A 21175-nucleotide genomic window follows, 5' to 3' on the forward strand; every position below is an offset into this window, starting at 1 on the left:
AGGGCAGCCTGTGACTCTTGCTTGGCGTGCCTGACCTTTTCTCTATATGTAACTTCCTCCATCGAGACTGCCTACTTGTGACTCCCTTGAGGATGCCTGTGTCAATCATTTCACACAGTGCCTAGTATGTGGTATTGCTTAATCATATCAATATTAGGTCTCAAAAGTATAACTGTTATTTACTGAGCTCTCCCTGCACACTGTGCCAAGTGCAGTAGATGCATAGTTTGCTTAAGTGTCCCAACACTCTTATGAGGTGAGAAACATGAATATTATTCTCATTTTGGGGTTCCTCTTCACCACTAAGTTTGGAAGCTGTTGGTTCTACCTAGCTATTTTCATAAACTTTTGGACATATTTGTAGCATGCATCATTATATGGTCATTTTTTAAAAATCTGTTTCCCAAAAAGGGGCTCTTAGAGAAGAGAAGATTGCAGTAGAAGGATTCCTACCTTGAGAATCAGAAAGATCAATGTTTGACTTTCACTTCTATGACTTATTAGCCCCTTTAGGTTCTAGGAGGTCATTCGATCCCCTGGCCTTATGTTTCCTCATCTGTAAAATGAGGGCGGTAATTCTTACTTCCCAGAATTGTGATATTGACTAAATTATATGATGGGTAAGAGAACCTCTAGCATAGGCACCCAAGAAAATGTTTGACTCTGGTTTCCAGATTTCCAGTGGTGACTTACTAGGTCAGGTGGCTAATATCGGGCACAGAGTCCATAACAGGACCTACGTCCACTTCTTTTGACTCCCTAACCAGAGCTGTCTCCTGGGCCTCTGTTAGTTCTGCACAGTGGCCATGAATAATCTTGTGGGGAGATGAGCCCATCAGTGTCCTGAAGGCACTGTCTTGTGCAGGCCCACTCTAGACTGAGTGCGGTTTTTCAGAGCTTGACCCAGAGTCCTGTCTCACAAGAAAAACATGCTTGATAAGATGGGACTTTTCTTTCCCCAAAGATAGCACCTTATGGATTGTCCTTCTCTTTTTCATTTGTCATGTAAATTCACCATCAGCAGCCCCAAGTGGAAATGCTCCTGGAACATGTATGTTGGCTTTTTCCATCCTTCTTCACCTACAGCCATATTCTACCAGGGAATTCTTTGGTAGCTACTTGACACCAACAAGCAAAGGGGGCCTTAGTATCTAATCGGCACTACTATGTGCTAGGAATTATTGCTATTTGATATTCCAGGAAATCTGTTAGCTAGGAGCTGTTAGGACTGTTTTGGAAATGGAGACATTGAAACTTCTCTTCCTGACCAGAGGTGTAGCCCTCTCCCCACCCTGTCCTATGCTCTTCTCACCTAAAGGAAGAAGGAATAAAACGAGAAGGAGACAGTCTCCTCCCCTTTGACAGTCCTTCCAGTACTTTCCTTTAGGAGGGCATATCTTAGTCCATTTGTGCTACTGTAACAAAATGCCTAAGACTGGGTAATTTATAAAAAACAAATTTGTTTTCTCACAGTTCTGGTTGCTGGCAAGTCCAGGATCAAGGGGCCAGCAGGTTGGTTGTCCAGTGAGGGCCCTGATCTCTCTGCTTCCAAGATGGTGCCTGTTACTGCATCCTCCAAAGCAGATGCATGCTGTATCCTCAAAACAGAAGGGCAGAAAGGGGAATAAACTCCTTCTCTGAAGCCTTTTTATAAGAACCCTAATCCCCTCTATGAGTGTTCTACCCTTATCACTTAATCACCTCCCAGTACTATCACTCTGGCAATCAAGATTCAACACATGCATTTGAGGGGACACATTCAGTCCCCCAGAAAGCGGCTAATTATTTTTCTCATTTGTATGTATCCTGGATATCCGAGATTGAAGGTTGGGGTGTGAAGGGATAGTATCATGTATTATTTTACTCCAAATCCATCTGAGAACACATATTTAAAAGTAAAGTGAGGGAAAGTCACTTTCCTTCTCTTTGAGTTCCTGCTTTACACTAGACCATTCTCAGCCCTGGGCACAAACCAAATAAAGTTCCATGCACAATTGAGCTTTTGCTCTATTAGGCAAAGGCAGACAATCAACGAATGAATTTGTGAAATGTCAGATGGTGGTAACTTCCAGGAGAAAAGTGAAGAAGGGAAAACAAAGGAGATGCAATTTGGCATAAAGGGTGTGCTCTGTTGGCTAAGAGGGTCAGAGAGGGTGGCATTAAACAGAAATTAAGAGTTACCCCTGGGATTCCAAAGACATACTTTGGCCATTTCTGCATGTTCCTTAAAAGCATCCCACAGTGAATTCATGGTAAAACAAGGAGCACATTGAGCAATCTAGAAACCATTGAATGCATGGAGGGATTGAAGAGACAGAGAACTCTGCTTTGTATGTGAGTTAAGAGTTACACTAACGTTTTAGAGAGCAGTCGCTGGAGGAGGGGTCTTATGTCAATACGGAGCAGCTTTGAAAGGCTGAAAGAGGAAGATTGGAAGGGGGCTGTAGGGAGAGACTTAGGCCCCCTAGAAAGAAGACACAATGTAAAGGATAATCACTGGTCCCAGCACCAAGTGCTAGGAGAGCTGAGTTGTAGTCTCAGCTCTTTGACCAATTCCCTGTGCTGTCTCAGGATGGTCTACTACCTTTCAGTTCATCATTTTTCTCATCTGTCAGTTGAGAAACTTGGATCTATTAGTTTTAAGGTTTTCTGTGGTGCTATGCATTCTGCATGTCTGTGAGTCTGCAAGACATGCTTGAGAATGAATGGGTGATGTGTGAAAGAGGGAATTTCCTCCTAGCAGGTGTCTAAACAGGAACTGAAACACAAACTGTAATGGACATTCATGTATTTTCTAGAAGAAGTTAATTTTTATTATATTTCTTCAGTATACCAGGCATTGTGCTAGGCACTTTACAGAAATGTTTATTTAATTCTCTCAACCATGCAAAAAAATGATGTATTTTACACTTGAGGAAGTGAAACTAAGAGGTTAAGTAATTTATCCAAGATTATACAGAACCAGGAGTATAACTTAGATATTCTGATTCCACAGAATGTTTCCAATACCCAAGGTGAGGATAATCAAACATCCTCAACAGAATGTGCCTTCCTCATACCTCTGGTCATACCTACTGCTCTCTAACACCAACCATTCCCCAAAACTGATGCTGAGAATAGCACATAGTACTTTTGTCTCCTGGAAATAGGAAGTCAATATTATTTTAGACTTTTCTTCTTCTAAAAGCCCAGAACCATAACTGCTGAGAGTTGGGCTTAATCTTGCCATCTTTAGAGGCTGGCGGTAACGAGAGGCTGGAAGCCTCAAGGCCCCTAATGCATGGTCAGCAACAGCCCCTGAGACTGTAGATCCCTTGAAAGGTCTTTATGCCCTGAGTTCTACCCTAGTATGGAGCCCATGCTTTCCTGCAACTGGCCAACACAGAATCTAATTTGAAAGGCAAGTGTCTTTATTCTTAATTTGAATCATATCAACTTTGGGGGACTCTGGATATCACATATTCACTTAGCAATTATTTGCTAAGCACCTCCTGCCCTCCAGGGACTGTTCTAAGCACTAGAGATAAAGCAGTGAACAAAGTAACACCCCAACCTTTTGTGAAGCTTACCTTCTCACTGACTCATAGACATATCTTTGGCTTATAAAATATTTGAGACAGTGAGGAAACAGTTTTTTTTTTGATAAACGGAATGTGAGAATGAGAGGAACAAGGGTAGTGGTAAACACAAAATGTCTTTGAATAAAAATTACAATCAATATGCATCTAACTATGGTGATCACATTTTTTTTCCAGCAGAATGGACAATCTAGCATTTGTTATTTTATTTCTATTATCTAAAATTGATTCATATGAAAACGTTTTCCAGAATTATAAAAAATAAAATTACATGTAGGAATGTACTTTGTGGCTCACCTTTATTTAAAAGATTAAAATCGTATCTAATATAAAATCCAGAAAAAACATTAATAGGAATACCATATTGTGTCTATCTTGGGACCCCCAATTCTGAGCTGAGCATCTAGACACCATTCTATAAATTTTGATTAGTTCAGTGAGTGAACATTCAAATATTTCTCTACACAATGTGTTAGAAGCACCAGGACAAGCATTACCCTAAAACACCAAGAAGATGTGAGCGCATTGAGTAGAGAAATGTGGAAGTGGGAAGGGAAAGCAGTGTGCATGATTGGTGGCATTGGTTGATGGTATCTGACGTGCCTTTGGGACCAGAGAGAATTTTCAAATGAAAACACTAAAGTAAAAACCATGTTCTTCCTTTCAACAGGGCGTTGTTGCTGGCGCTCGTTCCAAAGGAGAACACAAACAGAAAATCTTTTTAACCATCTCCTTTGGAGGAATCAAAATCTTTGATGAGAAGACAGGGGTAAGTAAAGCAATCACACGGCATTGTGAAATTGAATCCATTGACAGATGTGCCCTTAAAAGCCTCTACTCTCTGGGTAGAAATATACAACAAGCATAAAAACACATAAAGCAACTGACAAACTTGATCAACTGTGATCATCCATCAAAGCAGGTCTCTTTGCTGACTTGGCCACAGTATGACTGCACTGTGTTTCTTATAGTGTAATGGCGATAAAAGTGTCACACTATCCTGGTAATCTGATGGGAGATTGATGAGCTTTGAAGATCAATGGGTAATGTGACAGTTTAAGTTAAATTTCTTTGTGTGTTGGCAACTTTAATGACATGCGTCCTAGAGGGAGCTACATGTACATCTTTTGACTCAGTCAAAGCATCCAGACTCTGTTGAGTTTAACCTGGAGCACCTTGCAATTGCTGTAATCAAAAAGAATAAATGGAGTTCTCAATCTTAAAAAAAGAAATCTATCACTGCACGACCAGGAAATTTAAGGGCTGATATGTTTGTTGAACCCACCAAAGAAGTGGTTTGTGTTTTCATCAACCTTACAGCTGCAATTAACTCCCAGATTCATCCCCAGAGCTCTCCTGACACTGTCAGTCCTGTTCATTGGTGGTAAGAGGAAAATAGAAAAACCTTCTATGATCCATTTTCCAAGAGAACAAGAGTCAAATAGATGTCTTTTTCCTTATATTTATTCAGTGTTTTACAGCTTATAAAACACCTCCACCTATATCATCTATCATGAACTTCACAAAGGTAATTTATCAAGCACTTTATAAACAATACTTAACCAGCCGAGTTACATGACCTTGGTCATTTTGCATTGTTATTTTCTCTTCCTTGTTCTGACTAGTATGAAGATAACATAAGGGTAGTAAGATGATAGTTTAAATGTAAAAATGGATTTTCTTGAAGAAAAAAAAGGTATAGAAAAATTGCTCCTAAATAACTAGTAATAAAATGGATATTTGTACACCTCTGATCATAACAGCATTACTTTCAGTAACCAAAAGGTAGAAGTAACCCATGCCTGTAGATGGATGAATAGATAAACAAAATGTTGTATATACATCCAGTGAAATTCTATGGAGCTCTCAAATGGAAGAAAGTTCTGACCTGTGCTACAATGTGTATGAGCCTTGAAGACATTATGCTGAGTGAATTAAGCCAGGCACAAAAAGACAAATATTGTATGATACCGTTTATATGAATTACTTAACATAGTCACAGTCATAAAGACAGAAAGTAGAATGGTGATTGCCAGAGGCTAGGGAAAAGGAAAAATGAAGTGTTATTATTTAGTAGGCATGAGGTTTCAATTTGGGAAGATGGAATCTTTTAGAGATGGATAGTGGTGATGGTTGCACAAAAATGTGAAGGTATTTAATGCCACTGAGCTGCACACTGAAAAATAGTTAAAATGGTAAATTGTATGTCATATATTTTACCACAATAAAAAATAGCTAGGCGTAACTCGCATTATCGAGTACCTCCTATATACTAGATGCGTGTTAGTCAGGTTTCATTCTTGCAACATTCCTATGAGGTGATACTAACAATAGCTACTTTATTATTCGGTTTCATTCTTGCAACATTCCTATGAGGTGATACTAACAATAGCTACTTTATCAAGTACATATTATGTGCCAGGCATTGTGGTAAGCCCTTTATAAGTACCAGGTCATTTAATCCTCACAACAACCCTAGGAGGTAGATGGTACTGTTATTCTCATTTTATAGTTGAAGACAGCAAGGATGGGAAAGTTTACACAACTTGCTGGCAGTAAGGGGTGACAGAGGCAGGATTAGGACCTAGGCGGTCTGGCTCCTGAGTCCTTTTGTTTAACGATGATGCCTATTATCTCTCAAGATAAATCTTTTCTAAGTTCACCCATGTTTTGTATTCTTTTTCTTTTTAAACTTAGATTCAGGGGTACATGTGCAGGTTTGTTATATAGGTAAACTCATGTCACAGGGTTTGTTGTACAAATTATTCTGTCAGCTAGGTACTAAGCCTAGTACCCAATAGTTATTTTTTCTCTTCCTCTCCCTCCTTCAACCCTCCACTCTCAAGTAGGCTCCAGTGTCTATTGTTCCCGCCTATGTGTCCCTGAGTTCTCATCATTTTGCTCCCATTTATAAGTGAGAATATGTGGTAGTTGGCTTTCTGTTCCTATATTAGTTTGCTAGGGATAATGGCCTCCAACTCCATCTATATACCCACAAAAGATGTGATCTCATTCTTTTTTATGACTGCATAGTATTCCATGGTGTATACGTACAACATTTTCTTTGGTCAGTCAGGTGCGGCCATAAGAGGAGACATTGGAAAGCCTCCGGGAAAAGCAAAAAACAAAAAACACAGTTTGTTATACTCACAGGTCCTAGAGAACTGGAGCACAGCACAGTACACAGGGCCATATGGGAAAGACACCAGGGTAGTCAGGAGGCAAAAGACAAGAAGCAGAAGGGGGAGACTTAAGGCCATTCCTTTACTAGGATTCCCACTGGAAAGGCAAGGCAGGTCAGAGTGAGTGATTGGCTAGTTTGAATCATTTTGTCTGGCTCTAAGCTGTAGGGGTGATCCCCCTCTGCCCCGAGATAGTGAAGGGAGAGGAATATTGCTTTCTGGGGTGTATAAGCCAGGCAGAGGAGGGGTGGCTCTGGATTGGTTAGTCTGCATATCAAAGACATGCTCCTGGCTGGGTCCTTTGCTATGTCTAAGAATTGAGAAGCAGTTTCTCCCCAGCCAGAAAGATTTCTTAAGATGTCAAAACATCATCATATACAGAAAATGTAAAAATATTTACAATACAACCCAGCATGTAGGAAGCAGAACTGGGATTTCACCTCAAGTCAGCCTGAATAAAAAATCGATGCAATTTACCTCTATATTATAGAGGAAGGTGGGCCTATCTGGGGACGCCTTGGTAGAAGGGAGTTTAGGATGAAGGCACAAGCATTGGTAGTAAAAGGGCTTGTATTCAACAGGGTTATAAGCCTAATGTAAGCTTTATCTGCCTTCATAAAAATACGGCTTCAAAACTCCGAGGAGGTGGGTTTTCTCTCCCGTAAAGACCGTAGTTTGGAGACCTGTGCTCAGTTCTGAAGTCCACATTTTAAATTGGATATAGACAGATGGAAACATATTCTGATGAGGAGGATCCGGGCAACTGGGGACCTGGAAACTGTGCTGAACTTCTTGACACAGAGGTGGCTCATAGGATCTTTGGGAGCACAGGATGTGGAGAACTCTGGGCTTATATAAACTTGGAGGAAATTATTATTAGTCTTCCAGCATTCTTTATGGGAGCTTAGTAATGTGGATCAAGCCTAACTGAGAGATACTTTCACAATGATTTATATGCCCCAATATATGATATCATCTCTAGTCTCTTCCATTACCATGACACCTGGTGTGTGTAATCAAAGGGACAAGGACAGAGGTGAAGGTTATCTGGTGTTTTATCTTGTCCGAGGGTCATGTTTTGGGCTTTGCTATTTTATCATGGACCCCACCATCAAATAGGCTGTGCCCAGATCATTAAAGTCCTAATTAACTTGATTTTAACTAATTAGGTAGTTTATGTTCTTTACTTTTATCTGCATCCTTACTCAAATGTGGCTAAACTGTCCCCAAAGAAAGATACCACCAAACCTTGTAGCACTGTTTTTGATTCTTTAGCTGGACACAAAGAGAAAATAGTAAAATCATTTCCGCCCAAAGCCATTTAGCTTTGTAGAGGAAATGTTACATCCCTAGTGGAGAATTAGGAAGGAAGTAGAGTTGAATGTTCTCTGTCTCAGTCTACCCCAGTTTTGTTAGATTAACATTAGACTTCTGTAGCATCTGGCAATCTTAGCTTGTTAATATGCCTCAAGAAACGTGCTACAAAATGGTTAAAAGGACTGAATGTGTTTAAATCTGAAGTAAAGATGATAAGGGTCAGGGTACCCCATATTAATAGTCTTTCTTTTTTGTTGTTTTCTTGTTGTTGTTTGTTTGTTTGTTTGTTTTTGTGACAGAGTCTCACTCTGTCACCCAGGCTGGAGTGCAGTGGTGCAATCTTGGTTCACTGCAACCTCCGCCTCCCAGGCTCAAGTAATTGTCCTGCCTCAGCCTCCCAAGTAGCTAGGATTACAGGTGTATGCTAGCACACCCAGCTAATTTTTTTTGTATTTTAGTACAGACAGGGTTTCACCATGTTGGCCAGGCTGGTCTCGAACTCCTGACCTCAGGTGATCTACCCCCCGCCTTGGCCTCCCAACGTGCTGGGATTACAGGCGTGAGCCACTGTGCCCAGCATTAACAGTCTTTATATGAGTTGTCAAGTAGGAAGAGGAGCTAACTTGCTCTGTGTGACCTCAAGGAATGGAACCAAGACTAATTGATAGAAGTTTTAGGAGGTGGTTTCTGTTTATCAGTAAGAAGGCTTTTCTATCAGTCAGCAGTTAAATGGACTGCCTTCTGTGTGAGGGAGTTCACCATCGCTGGGGGTATTCAAGCAACAACCATCTGATGAGATATTATTGAAGAAAGTCAAGTAGAAGATAAAGTGCTGAGCAAAGTCACATCTAAGTTGAGTCCAGAGACTAATTTTAAGATTGTGTTTTCTCTTAAAGTCGTATCTATTGATGCTTTTTATTTGACAAACCTCCATTGGAAATTATGAGCAGGAGCAGTTTACTAAACCTTAGTCATTGCCCAGCAGGGGACTGACTCAATGTTCAGCATGGGTTCTAAATGAAGTTTTTTTTTCCATATCAAAGAAATGGAAAACTGGGTCTTTATCATTTGGAATGACAGTCTTAGTTGTTTATCTCATCTGCGGTATTTTTGCTCAAGCTTGACTGCACTTTTTTTTAAAACCAAGAAAAGAAACATTTGCGGGACGTGACAATAGCTAAAATCCAACAGCTGTCAAAAATGTTTTGATCCCAATTAAAGAGACCCTTTGCAGCAATTTACACCCTGTCTTGAATTTCATAGAACTCCTGATCCCAATCCTTATGTGAGTAAATTTTGTTTTATTATTAGCTTGTTGCAGGGAATAAATCAATAGTGAAAGCTGTTCATACATTTAGATACCTAGATATTGTTAATATATCATGATGTTACTAGGTCTGTAGACCAGACAGATGGATGACAAGGAAGTTATGTCATCTTCATTTTGCAGATAAGGACAGTGAGGTTGACCTGACTGTTGACTCAGAACAGACTTTTCAACTCCAAGACTTTCTAGTGAACCTCACTGACTCTATTCTCTCTCCATTCACCATTTTAATCCATAGAATTATTACAACTTTATATCATAAAAAATGATATATACTGCAGGACCCTAAAGGTAAGTCTGTTTCTTAGGATGAAGGGCAGTGGTCTGCATCAAGTTTTGAAGATGTTGCAACATCCTTGTTGCCACGTACACATGTGAATTTTGCTTATTCATTTGAATGAGCCAACACTTAGAGCTATTAGACACACCAGTCTAAGTATGCTACGGCAATTCTATGAAGTAGAGGCTATTATTATCACAGTTTTGCAGATGGGAAAGCCAGGGTCCATATAATTTAAGTCACATAGCTAACAAATGGCAGAGCTTGGTAACTTGGTCCAGTATCTCCGATACTAGTGAGGTGTTACTAATAATAGCATACCAAATTTTATAAATGATTTTATAAAATCACTTTATCTATATTAGAGCAGATTCCCTATTATCTCTGTCTTATTCTCACTGTCATTCACTTTCATTCTGATGAGCTTTCCTGAGTGAAGACAAAAGGGGTGGAGTTACAACTGGGGCTGCTTCGTCCGTAGTTTGTCATGGATAGATAGAATGTTGACAGTATAACCCATATATGATTAGGCAATACAGGTTGAGTATCCCTTATCTGAAATGCTTGGGACCAGAAGTGTTTCAAATTATAGAGTTTTTCAGATGTTGAAATATTTGTATTATGTTTACTTACCAGTTTAGCATCCTAAATCCAAAAATCCAAAATCTGAAATGCTCCAATCAGCATTTCCTTTGAGCATCATGTCAGGGCTCAAAAAGTTTTGGACTTGGGAGAAATTTAGGTTTCAGACTTTCGGATTTGGGATACTCAGCTTGTAACATATTAGATGCCTACTCTATGCCATGTGCATCCCTGTTTCCTAAGGATTTGAAGATGAATTGGTCACTGTCCTTGCCCCTGAGATGCCCGTAGTTCATTAGTGAACCCAGATTCACAAAGTGAATTGACAGCTGCCAAGATACTGGGCTACTCTCACCTCCTACCTGCTGTGCCTTAGTTATTTTGTGCACATTTGCTGATTCTTAAACACGAAGTCATTTCATTTTTTATGTAGTAAGTATTACTGGGCACCAGCTATGTGTGAGTCATTGTGTGATACAGATACAAGTGTGAACAGAGTTGTCCATGTTCAGAGACTGGGGTTTAACTTTGCCAAGAATGTTGCTGAAAAATTTCATTGACTTGGCAGTGGAGGAGTGAGTTGGAGAGGACCAGATAATTAAGTAAGGGAAGAGAAAACAGTATTTCTAAAGGCACAGATATATGAAAGAGAAATTTTCATATATCTGTGCATTCACTCAGGAAATATTGGGTACCTGTACAAAGATAGAGATAAATAAGGCCCCGTCTTTTTGTTCATCACTATTGTCTATCTAGCTAGCACAATGACTCACACATAGCTGGTGCCCGGTAATACTTACTACATAAAAACTAAAATGACTTTATGGTTAAGAATCAGCAAATGTACACAAAATGACTAAGGCTTAACAGGTAGGAGGTGAGAGTGGCCCAGGATTCAATATTGTCCCTCAAAATAGATAGATAATTGTGTTTTAAATACAGTAACTGCACTTAAATTTCAGGGCTGATTTAATAATTTATTCCTCAGTGAAAACCAGATGTCACCTTATTTGTGCCTCATCAAAAATAAGTCTGTTCTCCTTTCAGTTCAAACTGGATGTTTTGAGCAAGGTTTGGAGAGCGCACCTGAGGTTGAGAAAGGGAAATGTCCCAGGGAAGGAGTTAGGAAAAAGCTGAGGAGGCTGCAGAGCATCACACTGGGACCTGGTGGTCTCTGGGACCCAGAAGTATCTGGGATGTTGCTGTCATCCTGGTCAGTGAGACAGTGCACAGGACTCTCAAAAGACTGGGGATAAGGGCTAGCCTGTAAACATGACAGTGTGGTTTAGAGCAGGCTTTCATGGGTCTGTCTCATTTACATCCAACAGTTCTTGGAATTTTTTATTATCCCCCTTTTATAGATGGATCAACTAAGGTACAGATAGGTTAAATGACTTCATGAAGTTCCACTCTGGTCATTTGACCCCCAGCCTCCACTCTGGTCACCCGAAAGAAATTGAATTCAAATTAGAATTCTATAATACCTAAGCTTATTTTCTTTCTTTTGTTTCAGAGATTCTCAACTTGACTGGTTCTGCGTCTCTAAGGAGTGGTTAGGAAATGTGTGTAGGCGGTTTGGTAGTCACAACTTTTTGCAGAAGGGTTGGTAATGCAGAAATTTAATTGTTAAAAGCCAAAGCTGCTAAATACTCTGCAATATTCAGGGCAGATGCATACAGCAAAAGATATTTTCCTATGCTATATGACTTTCTAATGTCTTTTTTTTTTTTAATTATACTTTAGGTTTTAGGGTACATGTGCACAATGTGCAGGTTTGTTACATATGTATCCATGTGCCATATTGACTTCCTGCACCCATTAACTCGTCATTTAGCATTAGGTATATCTCCTAATGCTGTCCCTCCCCCCTCCCCCAACCCCACAACAGTCCCCAGAGTGTGATGTTCCCCTTCCTGTGTCCATGAGTTCTCATTGTTCAATTCCCACCTATGAGTGAGAACATGCAGTGTTTGGTTTTTTGTCCTTGCGATAGTTTACTGAGAATGATGGTTTCCAGTTTCATCCATGTCCCTACAAAGGACATGAACTCATCATTTTTTATGGCTGCATAGTATTCCATGGTGTATATGTGCCACATTTTCTTAATCCAGTCTATCGTTGTTGGACATTTGGGTTGGTTCCTACTCTTTGCTATTGTGAATAGTGCCGCAATAAACATACGTGTGCATGTGTCTTTATAGCAGCATGATTTATAGTCCTTTGGGTATATACCCAGTAATGGGATGGCTGGGTCAAATGGTATTTCTAGTTCTAGATCCCTGAGGAATCGCCACACTGACTTCCACAATGGTGGAACTAGTTTACAGTCCCACCAACAGTGTAAAAGTGTTCCTATTTCTCCACATCCTCTCCAGCACCTGTTGTTTCCTGATTTTTTAATGATGGCCATTCTAACTGGTGTGAGATGGTATCTCTCTGTGGTTTTGATTTGCATTTCTCTGATGGCCAGTGATGATGAGCATTTCTTCATGTGTTTTTTGGCTGCATGAATGTCTTCTTTTGAGAAGTGTCTGTTTATGTCCTTTGCCCACTTTTTGATGGGGTTGTTTGTTTTTTTCTTGTAAATTTGTTTGAGTTCATTGTAGATTCTGGATATTAGCCCTTTGTCAGATGAGTAGGTTGCAAAAATTTTCTCCCATTCTGTAGGTTGCCTGTTCACTCTGATGGTAGTTTCTTTTGCTGTGCTGAAGCTCTTTAGTTTAATTAGATCCCATTTGTCAATTTTGGCTTTTGTTGCCATTGCTTTTGGTGTTTTAGACATGAAGTCCTTGCCCACGCCTATGTCCTGAATGGTATTGCCTAGGTTCTCTTGTAGGATTTTAATGGTTTTAGGTCTAACATTTAAGTCTTTAGTCCATCTTGAATTAATTTTTGTATAAGGTGTAAGGAAGGGATCCAATTTCAGCTTTCTACATATGGCTAGCCAGTTTTCCCAGCACCATTTATTAAATAGGGAATCCTTTCCCCATTTCTTGTTTTTGTCAGGTTTGTCAAAGATCAGATAGTTGTAGATATGCGGCATCATTTCTGAGGGCTCTGTTCTGTTCCATTGATCTATGTCTCTGTTGTGGTGCCAGTACCATGCTGTTTTGATTACTGTAGCCTTGTAGCATAGTTTGAAGTCAGGTAGCGTGATGCCTCCAGCTTTGTTCTTTTGGCTTAGGATTGACTTGGCGATGCGGGCTCTTTTTTGGTTCCATATGAACTTTAAAGTAGTTTTTTCCAATTCTGTGAAGAAAGTCATTGGTAGCTTGATGGGGATGGCATTGAATCTATAAATTACCTTGGGCAGTATGGCCATTTTCACGATATTGATTCTTCCAACCCATGAGCATGGAATGTTCTTCCATTTGTTTGTATCCTCTTTTATTTCATTGAGCAGTGAAATTCATGTAGATGAAAAACCTGTTGGTAATTATGTGAATTTAAAAAGCTAACTCTATTTAGCACATAAACAAAGTATTTTTACCCATATACATAATACCGAATTTTCCAGAAATGCAACTAGACTAAGAGAAAGATGAAATTATTTCTATTTAACTAAAATTTTATATCCTTTTGCTAACATCTCTCCAATCTCCCCACCCAACCCTCCCTCTGATAACCACCATTCAACTCTCTGCTTTTATGAATTCAGCGTATAAGTGAGATCATGTGATATTTGTTTTCTGTTCCTGGCTTATTTCACTTAACATAATATATCCCCCAGGCTCATCCGTGTTCTCCAAATGACAGGGTTTTCTTTTTTATGGCTTGATAGTATTTCATTGCATATATATACACCACATTTTATTTATGTATTTATTCGCTGATACCACACTTAAGTTGATTCCATTTCTTGGCTATCATGAATAATGCTACAGTGAACATAGGAGTGCAGGTAGCTCTTCAATACACTGATTTCATTTCTTTGGATATGTATGCAGTAGTGGGATTTCTGGGTCATATGGTAGTTTAAAGTAATTTTTCTTAATGTGTATGTGTCTCCGTTTACTCATCCATAAGATGGAGATAATAAATGTACCTATGTCTTAGGGTTGGCGAAAGATTAATTTAATCCTCTAAGACTTAGAATAGTGCAGAGTAAAATAAAAAGCCTGAAGTGTTAAATAATATTACATTATTGGCTATATTGTCCCATTTCCTGTACAGTCTTTCTATGTCCTCTAAGCAGATTAAGAAAGCCTTTTATGATGTCCCTACTTCATCTTCTGCTTGCTGTATCCTAGCACATGATCATCTGTGTCATAATGAGTTGACTCACACTCCCATCAGACTACAAGCTCCACACAAGGTACCCTGGCTCATTTATTGTTGTATCGGCAAGGCCTGGCATAGGAAACCCTGGCATGTGACAGAGATGCTAATTGGTCATTGAAGGTAAAAGAGAAGGCCTTCAGGGATGGATAGAACGAAAGAGAGAAGGGAGGAACAAGGAAACAATGTCTACATCAGCTTACAATGAAATGCTAATTATCTGGCCCTGATATTGGAGCCCAAGATGCTACATACCAAAGATGCTAGTTTTGCCATATAGACAGTAAAACATCCATGATTCAGAATTATCTAGTCATAGGATATCAGGGATGGAAGGTCCCTTAGGCATGAACTAACCGACGTATTTGCGAATGAAGAGATCTGAAACCCAAAGAGAAGTGAGCCATGAGATCGCCCTATAAAGTATTTGCAGAAGCCTAGACTTGAACATTTGTCTGGACAGATTTGAGTCATTTTCTGATGCTCACAAAACAGGAAGCAGGGAGTGTCCTCTTCTTTTTCCTATTTTTTAATTTTGCATTTCTTTTCTCTACAATCTCTTCTCTCTAGACCACCCCATACTCTTTGCATATTATATTCAATGTTCAGGGCTTCCACTGGCCCATGGCTGCCCCAGATCTATTTCAATATCAAATAGATAGAACCTTTAAGGGGAAAAATTGGGTATCTGTGTAGTTAGTGTCTTGTTGGATGATATTCAATTTTAATTTATAACAACAAAAAAAATCAATTCGTAGCTCAAAATCAACATAGTTTTAGAAATTGGCACTGTCAGGAAGCTGCCTCTATGAGATAATTTATAGGACCAAGTCTATAATTCATGACAGGGGAAAAGGGATGTTACAATGCCCTTGAAAGTGAGACCATGAATGTTTCCAAGCAGATTTGGTCAACTCAGAAATTTTCTTAATGATTCCTCTTATCGGTCTTGGTCTTTAAAAAGGTATGCTGGTAGTATTTTCTAAGCTAGTTGCTTTTACATGCTTGGCCTCATTTAACTCAATCCTCTAAGCGCTCAACTGAGAAGCCACTCCTCCCATTAGACAGATGAGAAACTGAGACCCAACGGGTTAAGCAACTTACACAAGAACAAATATCCAGTACATTGTGGAGCTGGAAACTGATCCCCAGATGATATGGTGCTAAGGCCCATGTTCTTTCCAGTTCCAGGCGATGTCATCTGTCCCCTTCATGGGCATAGTGAGGGTCTCTTGCAAGCAAGTGATCATTCATCTGCTCACCAGGGGAAGTCAGACTGCATTTAGAGTTGTCAGCATGCAGACAGGCCCTGTGACTGAAGATTTACAGTGACTATTTGGGCCTCTGAAGGGATGTGGGAGGCACTAGTCTCAAAGATCCAGAGTCTCAAATTGCTGGATGACCTTGGGGATGGCTCATCTGCTTGCTGTACGGGCCCCTGTTTCCCCATCTGAAAACCAAGGGTCATATGGCATACTTTTTCTTAAAGGGCCAGATGGTAAATATTTTAGGCTCCAAGTGTTATATAGAGTTTAAGTAGTGCAACTATTTAATTTTATCACTGTGTCATCAAAGTCACCACACATGATACGTAAACAAATGACTGTGGCTACATTCTACTAAAACTTTATTTGTAAAAATAAAGCCACCTGCTGACTCTGTTCTGGTTGATTATTAAGGATTCTTCTAATTTTCTCATTCTGATCCCCTGATGGGTCCATTAGCTCTTTGGCACTGGGCGATGAAGACTAGGTGAAAAGCTATGGTTTTTTATCCTTTGTTCACTGCTCTTTTGTGGCTGATTTTTGGGATGAGTGATGAGTGTAGAGTGTTTTGTATGAACTTTCAAGATAAATATTCATCTCTAAAGAATTGTATTATTTATCTATTTTTTTTTTTTTTTTTTTTTTTTGAGACTCTCACTCTTGTCTCCCAGGCTGGAGTGCCATGGCACGATCTCTGCTCGCTGCAACCTCCACCTCCCGGGTTCAAGCGATTCTCATGCCTCAGCCTCCTGTGTAGCTGGGATTACAGGCGCATCCCACCATGCCGGCTAATTTTTGTATTTTTAGTAAAGATGGGATTTCACCATGTTAGCTCGTCTGGTCTCGAACTCCTGACCTCAGGTGATCCACCTGCCTTGGCCTCCCAAAGTGCTGGGGTTACAGGTGTGAACTACCATGCCCGGACAGGAATTGTATTATTTGTTGCTACCATTTGTTGAGTACCGATTGCCAGGCATGGTGCTAAGTACGTCACATAAATTTTTGTCATTGAATTATTACAATACAACTATGAATTACATGTTATTATCCCCATTTTACAAATGAGGTGACTAAGACTCAGGAAGGTTAGGTCACTTGAACAAAACTACTCTTGAATTTTTATCTATTTATTCAAAAGCTACTTATTGAGCACCTACTGTGTGCCAGGGAGTGTTCTCAGGGATTTGGATACATTAGTGAACAAAATGAAGGTCCCCACTTTGTGGAGTTTACATTCTAAGGTGGAGAGACAGAAAAGAAACAATAGACATACATAAATAATCTACACCGTTAGAAAATAATCAGTGTTATAGAAAAGGAAAAAAGCGAGGCAAGGTCAGGGCATTTTTCCACTGTACTTCCTTTGTCCTCATGAAAGGGCCTGTGACATGTGTGCTTTGTAAATCACAAATATTAACGTGCTCTGGGAGCTTCCTGTACCTTTGAGGGTCAACTGAGTAATGGAGAAAGACGCTTCTGAAAATTCTCATCCAAATTCCAGAGGCTGCTACACTTGATAAATCCGAGCTGTCCACTTGGGTGTCTCTGCTTTTATTTAGATGGCTGATTGCTTTATATGGAGTCTACTGCTTATTGTTTTTCTATCTCCCTCATTTATTTTAAATTTTAATTTAAAACTCATTTTCCGTGACTGTGCCGTGGTTATTTAATAGGTGCTTCTATTTTTATGAAGACACTCCTTACAGGAGCTGTTTGTATCAAAATGATGATACTGTAATTAGGCACAGCACTGATATGATGATTCTTTGTGAACCTCTCAAGTGCTTTGCAGTGATGGCCAGAGGTGGAGAAGCAATCATAGTTCTGGTTACAGTAAAGGAACGTGGTGTCATAGAAAGGAAGGGACTGGGTCAAAGCGAGAAGAGATAGTGAAATTCATCTTTTAGTGGGGAGAGTTGTGCTGAAGAAATGCAGGCTGGAACCTGGAGACAGGGTGATAGAGAGGAGCCCAGGGACTGGGTGACCGGGATTGAGCCTGGGGGCTGGGTGACCAGTGTTGCGGACAAAGGGCTAGATTTGCCATTAGCAGGCTTGAATTTGAAGAGTTACTTGTTAGAATTATGCATATTGAGCTGCAATGAGGAAAACGACAATGAAAACAATAGTAATGATAATGATCACGCTTACTATTTTGCCAGATCTTGCTGTAAGAGCTGGACATACGTGTCATTTCATACTTGATGAATCACTGAACCTCTTAGCAGCTCAGTGTTCTCCTTCGGACTATGAGAGCATTAATTAGCTAGCCACAACAATTTTGGGAAATAGAGGTATTATCTCTTTTTTGTGGAATATAACGCCAAGGTTCAGAGAGGTGCAGGGGCTTACCAAGATGTCTCAGCCAGTGAGGGGTGCCCTGTCCACTACATTGTTTCATACCGCCCCTGTGTGCCTGCCAAAACAAAGAAATGGGTATGAGTGTATCCATTCTGTTCCAGATGTTACCTACAACAGAACGCTTCAATGATTGACTGACTTCCTTCCTGTACTAAAGTTACTAACTCTACATACTTAATTTTTGATTCTAGAATTAACTGTGAGATGAATTTAACACCTTCACATTTTTAGATCCCATAATCAGTCACTACTTTTTTCTTGGAATTTTCACCGTTTTTCTTTAAAATAAGAATAACCATGCCAAGCTGGTAAAGTCTCTGCATGTTCTTCTATTTGCGATATGAAAGATGGGGAGAATTTTAAACAAAGAGAAACAAAAATGCTAGACTATATGTGACTTGAGGGCAGGGTCCATGATTTGGTCAACCTTGTATCTCCTACCTCCTGGCACGTGATCAGCTCCCAGTAGATATTTGTGGAATTGCACTGAATTTTTCATTGTAAAAGTTAAGAATCCTCTGGTTCATCTCTGCCTAGCTATGCCTAAAGCTTTGATTGCTGTGGGTGGCATCTGAACTCTAAACTACCACCTCCCTGAGACAGAAAATGGCATCTCCACCACCTCTTCTGGTGGGCTTCAGTGATACAACCCACTTTATTCCAGCCACATCTGTCCTTCTCAGAGTTCTTTCAATTTGTCGATGAGTAGAAGGTTGCATAAAATGTATTAAAGCTTGTGTATAATGTGTTAAATCTCAACCTTTGGTCTTATTGATGATCTTAATGCATAGGTAACCCATTTTTCCCTCATTTTTCTTTCTATTTACCCATCTATCTAACTTGCCTTCTTCCTTTCCCTCACCGTTTTCTCCTACTTTCATATACATGTAGATATACTCACCTTTTTTATTGCCATATGTATTTTTTTCAAAGAGATTATATGATACCTACTATGTATAAGATATAAAGTATAACTTGCTATAGAAGAAGTATAATATCTTATGCAGATTGACAGGAAAGGAAAGTAGGTACTATGTATGGAGCACTACACTAATATTACAGTGTAAGTTCCTGAAGGACAGAAACTCTGCCTGATTATCTCTGCAGCATATGCGTCTCACCTCTTTCATTCATCCTGTGCCCTGCCAGAGGAGGGAGCCCTCCCCAAGGGCGGGAGTCCCTTCAGGGACCTATGGGGTCTGCACCTCCAAATTTTGATGCCTGTGTACCCCAAATCCTGGAGCATGTATATGGAACATGTGTAAGGATGATCGGAGGGATGAGAGGGAAAAAATTAGCCTAGCAGAGCTGCTGAGATGATGAGAGATGAGCTTGGGGTTGTCAAGTCTTCTGTGCTATGGTGACTGTGCTGAGTAAATTATGCACACTGACTCATTCTGTCCTCACAATCACGCTATGAACTATAGATATTATTAACGCCATTCTTCCACACAAAGCAATGAACATGAGGCATGAGGCCAAGGTTGGAGGGTGGGAGGGACAGGCATTCTGAGCAATGAGGACAAAAGACAGTGATTTTTTGATTCTGACTCAAGCCTCAAGCCTCACAGTCTGTCTGATGAGCACAAAGTCAGATGCAGTATGCAGCCATTTCAGCCCTAGGCAGCTTCTGTATTGTGGCTTCAGCCAAATATTTCTATTGTGATCACCCCGATTCTCAGTCCCATCTCCAGGAGCCTCATTCATATAGTTCAGGGATTTACCTGCCAGACTAGATTTGACTTCTAAAAACTATTTAGAAAATTAGGAGATTGCAAATCTGCAAGAAATTCCCAGAGAAGTGTGGCCTCAATATTTAAATTAAAAATGCCAGCACCTCTAAAGACTGAGATCTGAATCTTTCATGATGTCTAAGAGATGCGCAGACATTTTAAAGTTATATATTTAAAATTTTGAAAATAAAGATTTTACTGGCAATTGTCTAAACTCAAGACAGTTATAACCTCACTTTTGAGGAGAAGATAGTTCATCTTCCATATAAATGGCTCCAACGAGAGTGTCTGAGACTTTGAGATACTGAGATGCATCATCTCATGACTCTGACTGTGCTGTATGATATATTTACCCATGTGAATAGACACGCATACTCTTTCATATTTATTTCCATGCTGTCAAAGTCTGTGTCTATATTTTCACTCCTTTATCTGTGTCCTATGGTACAATCACCCTTGCACTTAACAAAAACTTCTTCATCTGATACAATAATAAAAGGAATGTCTTATGTTTGGGAATCTTTTTTTTTTTTTTTTTTGTAGTTTTCAAAGTACTTTCACTTTTTTCTTACAACTGATCCTCACGTTAATCTTACAAGATGCATATTACACATGCAGTTTTACTGGTGGTAGACCTGAAGCTCAGAGTGCTTAATTGCTGGCCCAAAGTTACACAGTGATAGTTGTTGGAGCCTGGTCCTTATGCTTTTTTCTGTTTATAAAAGTGTTATATATTTATTGTAGAAAATTTATAAGATACAGAAAAGCCATAAAGAAAAAACTGCAAATTATGTGAAATCTCACCACTTAGACATAAACCCAATCAAGATTTTGTTGTGTATATACCACCATTCTTGTTTCCATAAAAATAAATTTTTTCAAAGTTGAAATTAAACTATACATGCTGCTTTGTAACCTATTTTTTACTTATCCATATTTTTCCACTAATTATTCTTCTACAATATTTTCAATCAACATAAAGCATTCTAGCATAGGAGTATACCATAATTTAGTAAAAACCATATCGTTAGCCATGCAGGTTTTATCTGTATCTTTGAGCACAGCTTTGTACACTACTGTCATTTCCTTCATTGAAATTCTGGGATTACTAGGTCAACATGTGTGGATATTTTTAAGGCTCTTGGTCTTTTTTTGATCAAATTATATTCTAAAAAGTGGTACTGCCAGATGTATGATGCTGTCTGTTTTACCACATATTTGCCAGCATGGAGTATTGTCATTTAAAAAAAATTAACTTACTGATATTAAACTTTA

General features: G+C 39.4%; 1 protein-coding gene across 9 annotated transcripts in view; it reads left to right on the top strand.

Moving 5' to 3' along the window:
- Positions 1–21175, top strand: part of DAB1 (DAB adaptor protein 1) — a 1047542-nt gene that overhangs the window by 896789 nt on the left and 129578 nt on the right. For all 9 annotated transcript variants that reach the window (XM_063613881.1, XM_063613879.1, XM_063613880.1 and 6 more), the window contains one exon: positions 4249–4347. In XM_063613881.1, coding sequence (XP_063469951.1) covers positions 4249–4347 — 99 coding nt within the window. The remainder of the gene's footprint in view (positions 1–4248; positions 4348–21175) is intronic.

Source organism: Symphalangus syndactylus, chromosome 19 (genome assembly GCF_028878055.3).
Source record: "Symphalangus syndactylus isolate Jambi chromosome 19, NHGRI_mSymSyn1-v2.1_pri, whole genome shotgun sequence".
In the NCBI taxonomy this organism is placed as follows: Eukaryota; Metazoa; Chordata; class Mammalia; order Primates; family Hylobatidae; genus Symphalangus; species Symphalangus syndactylus.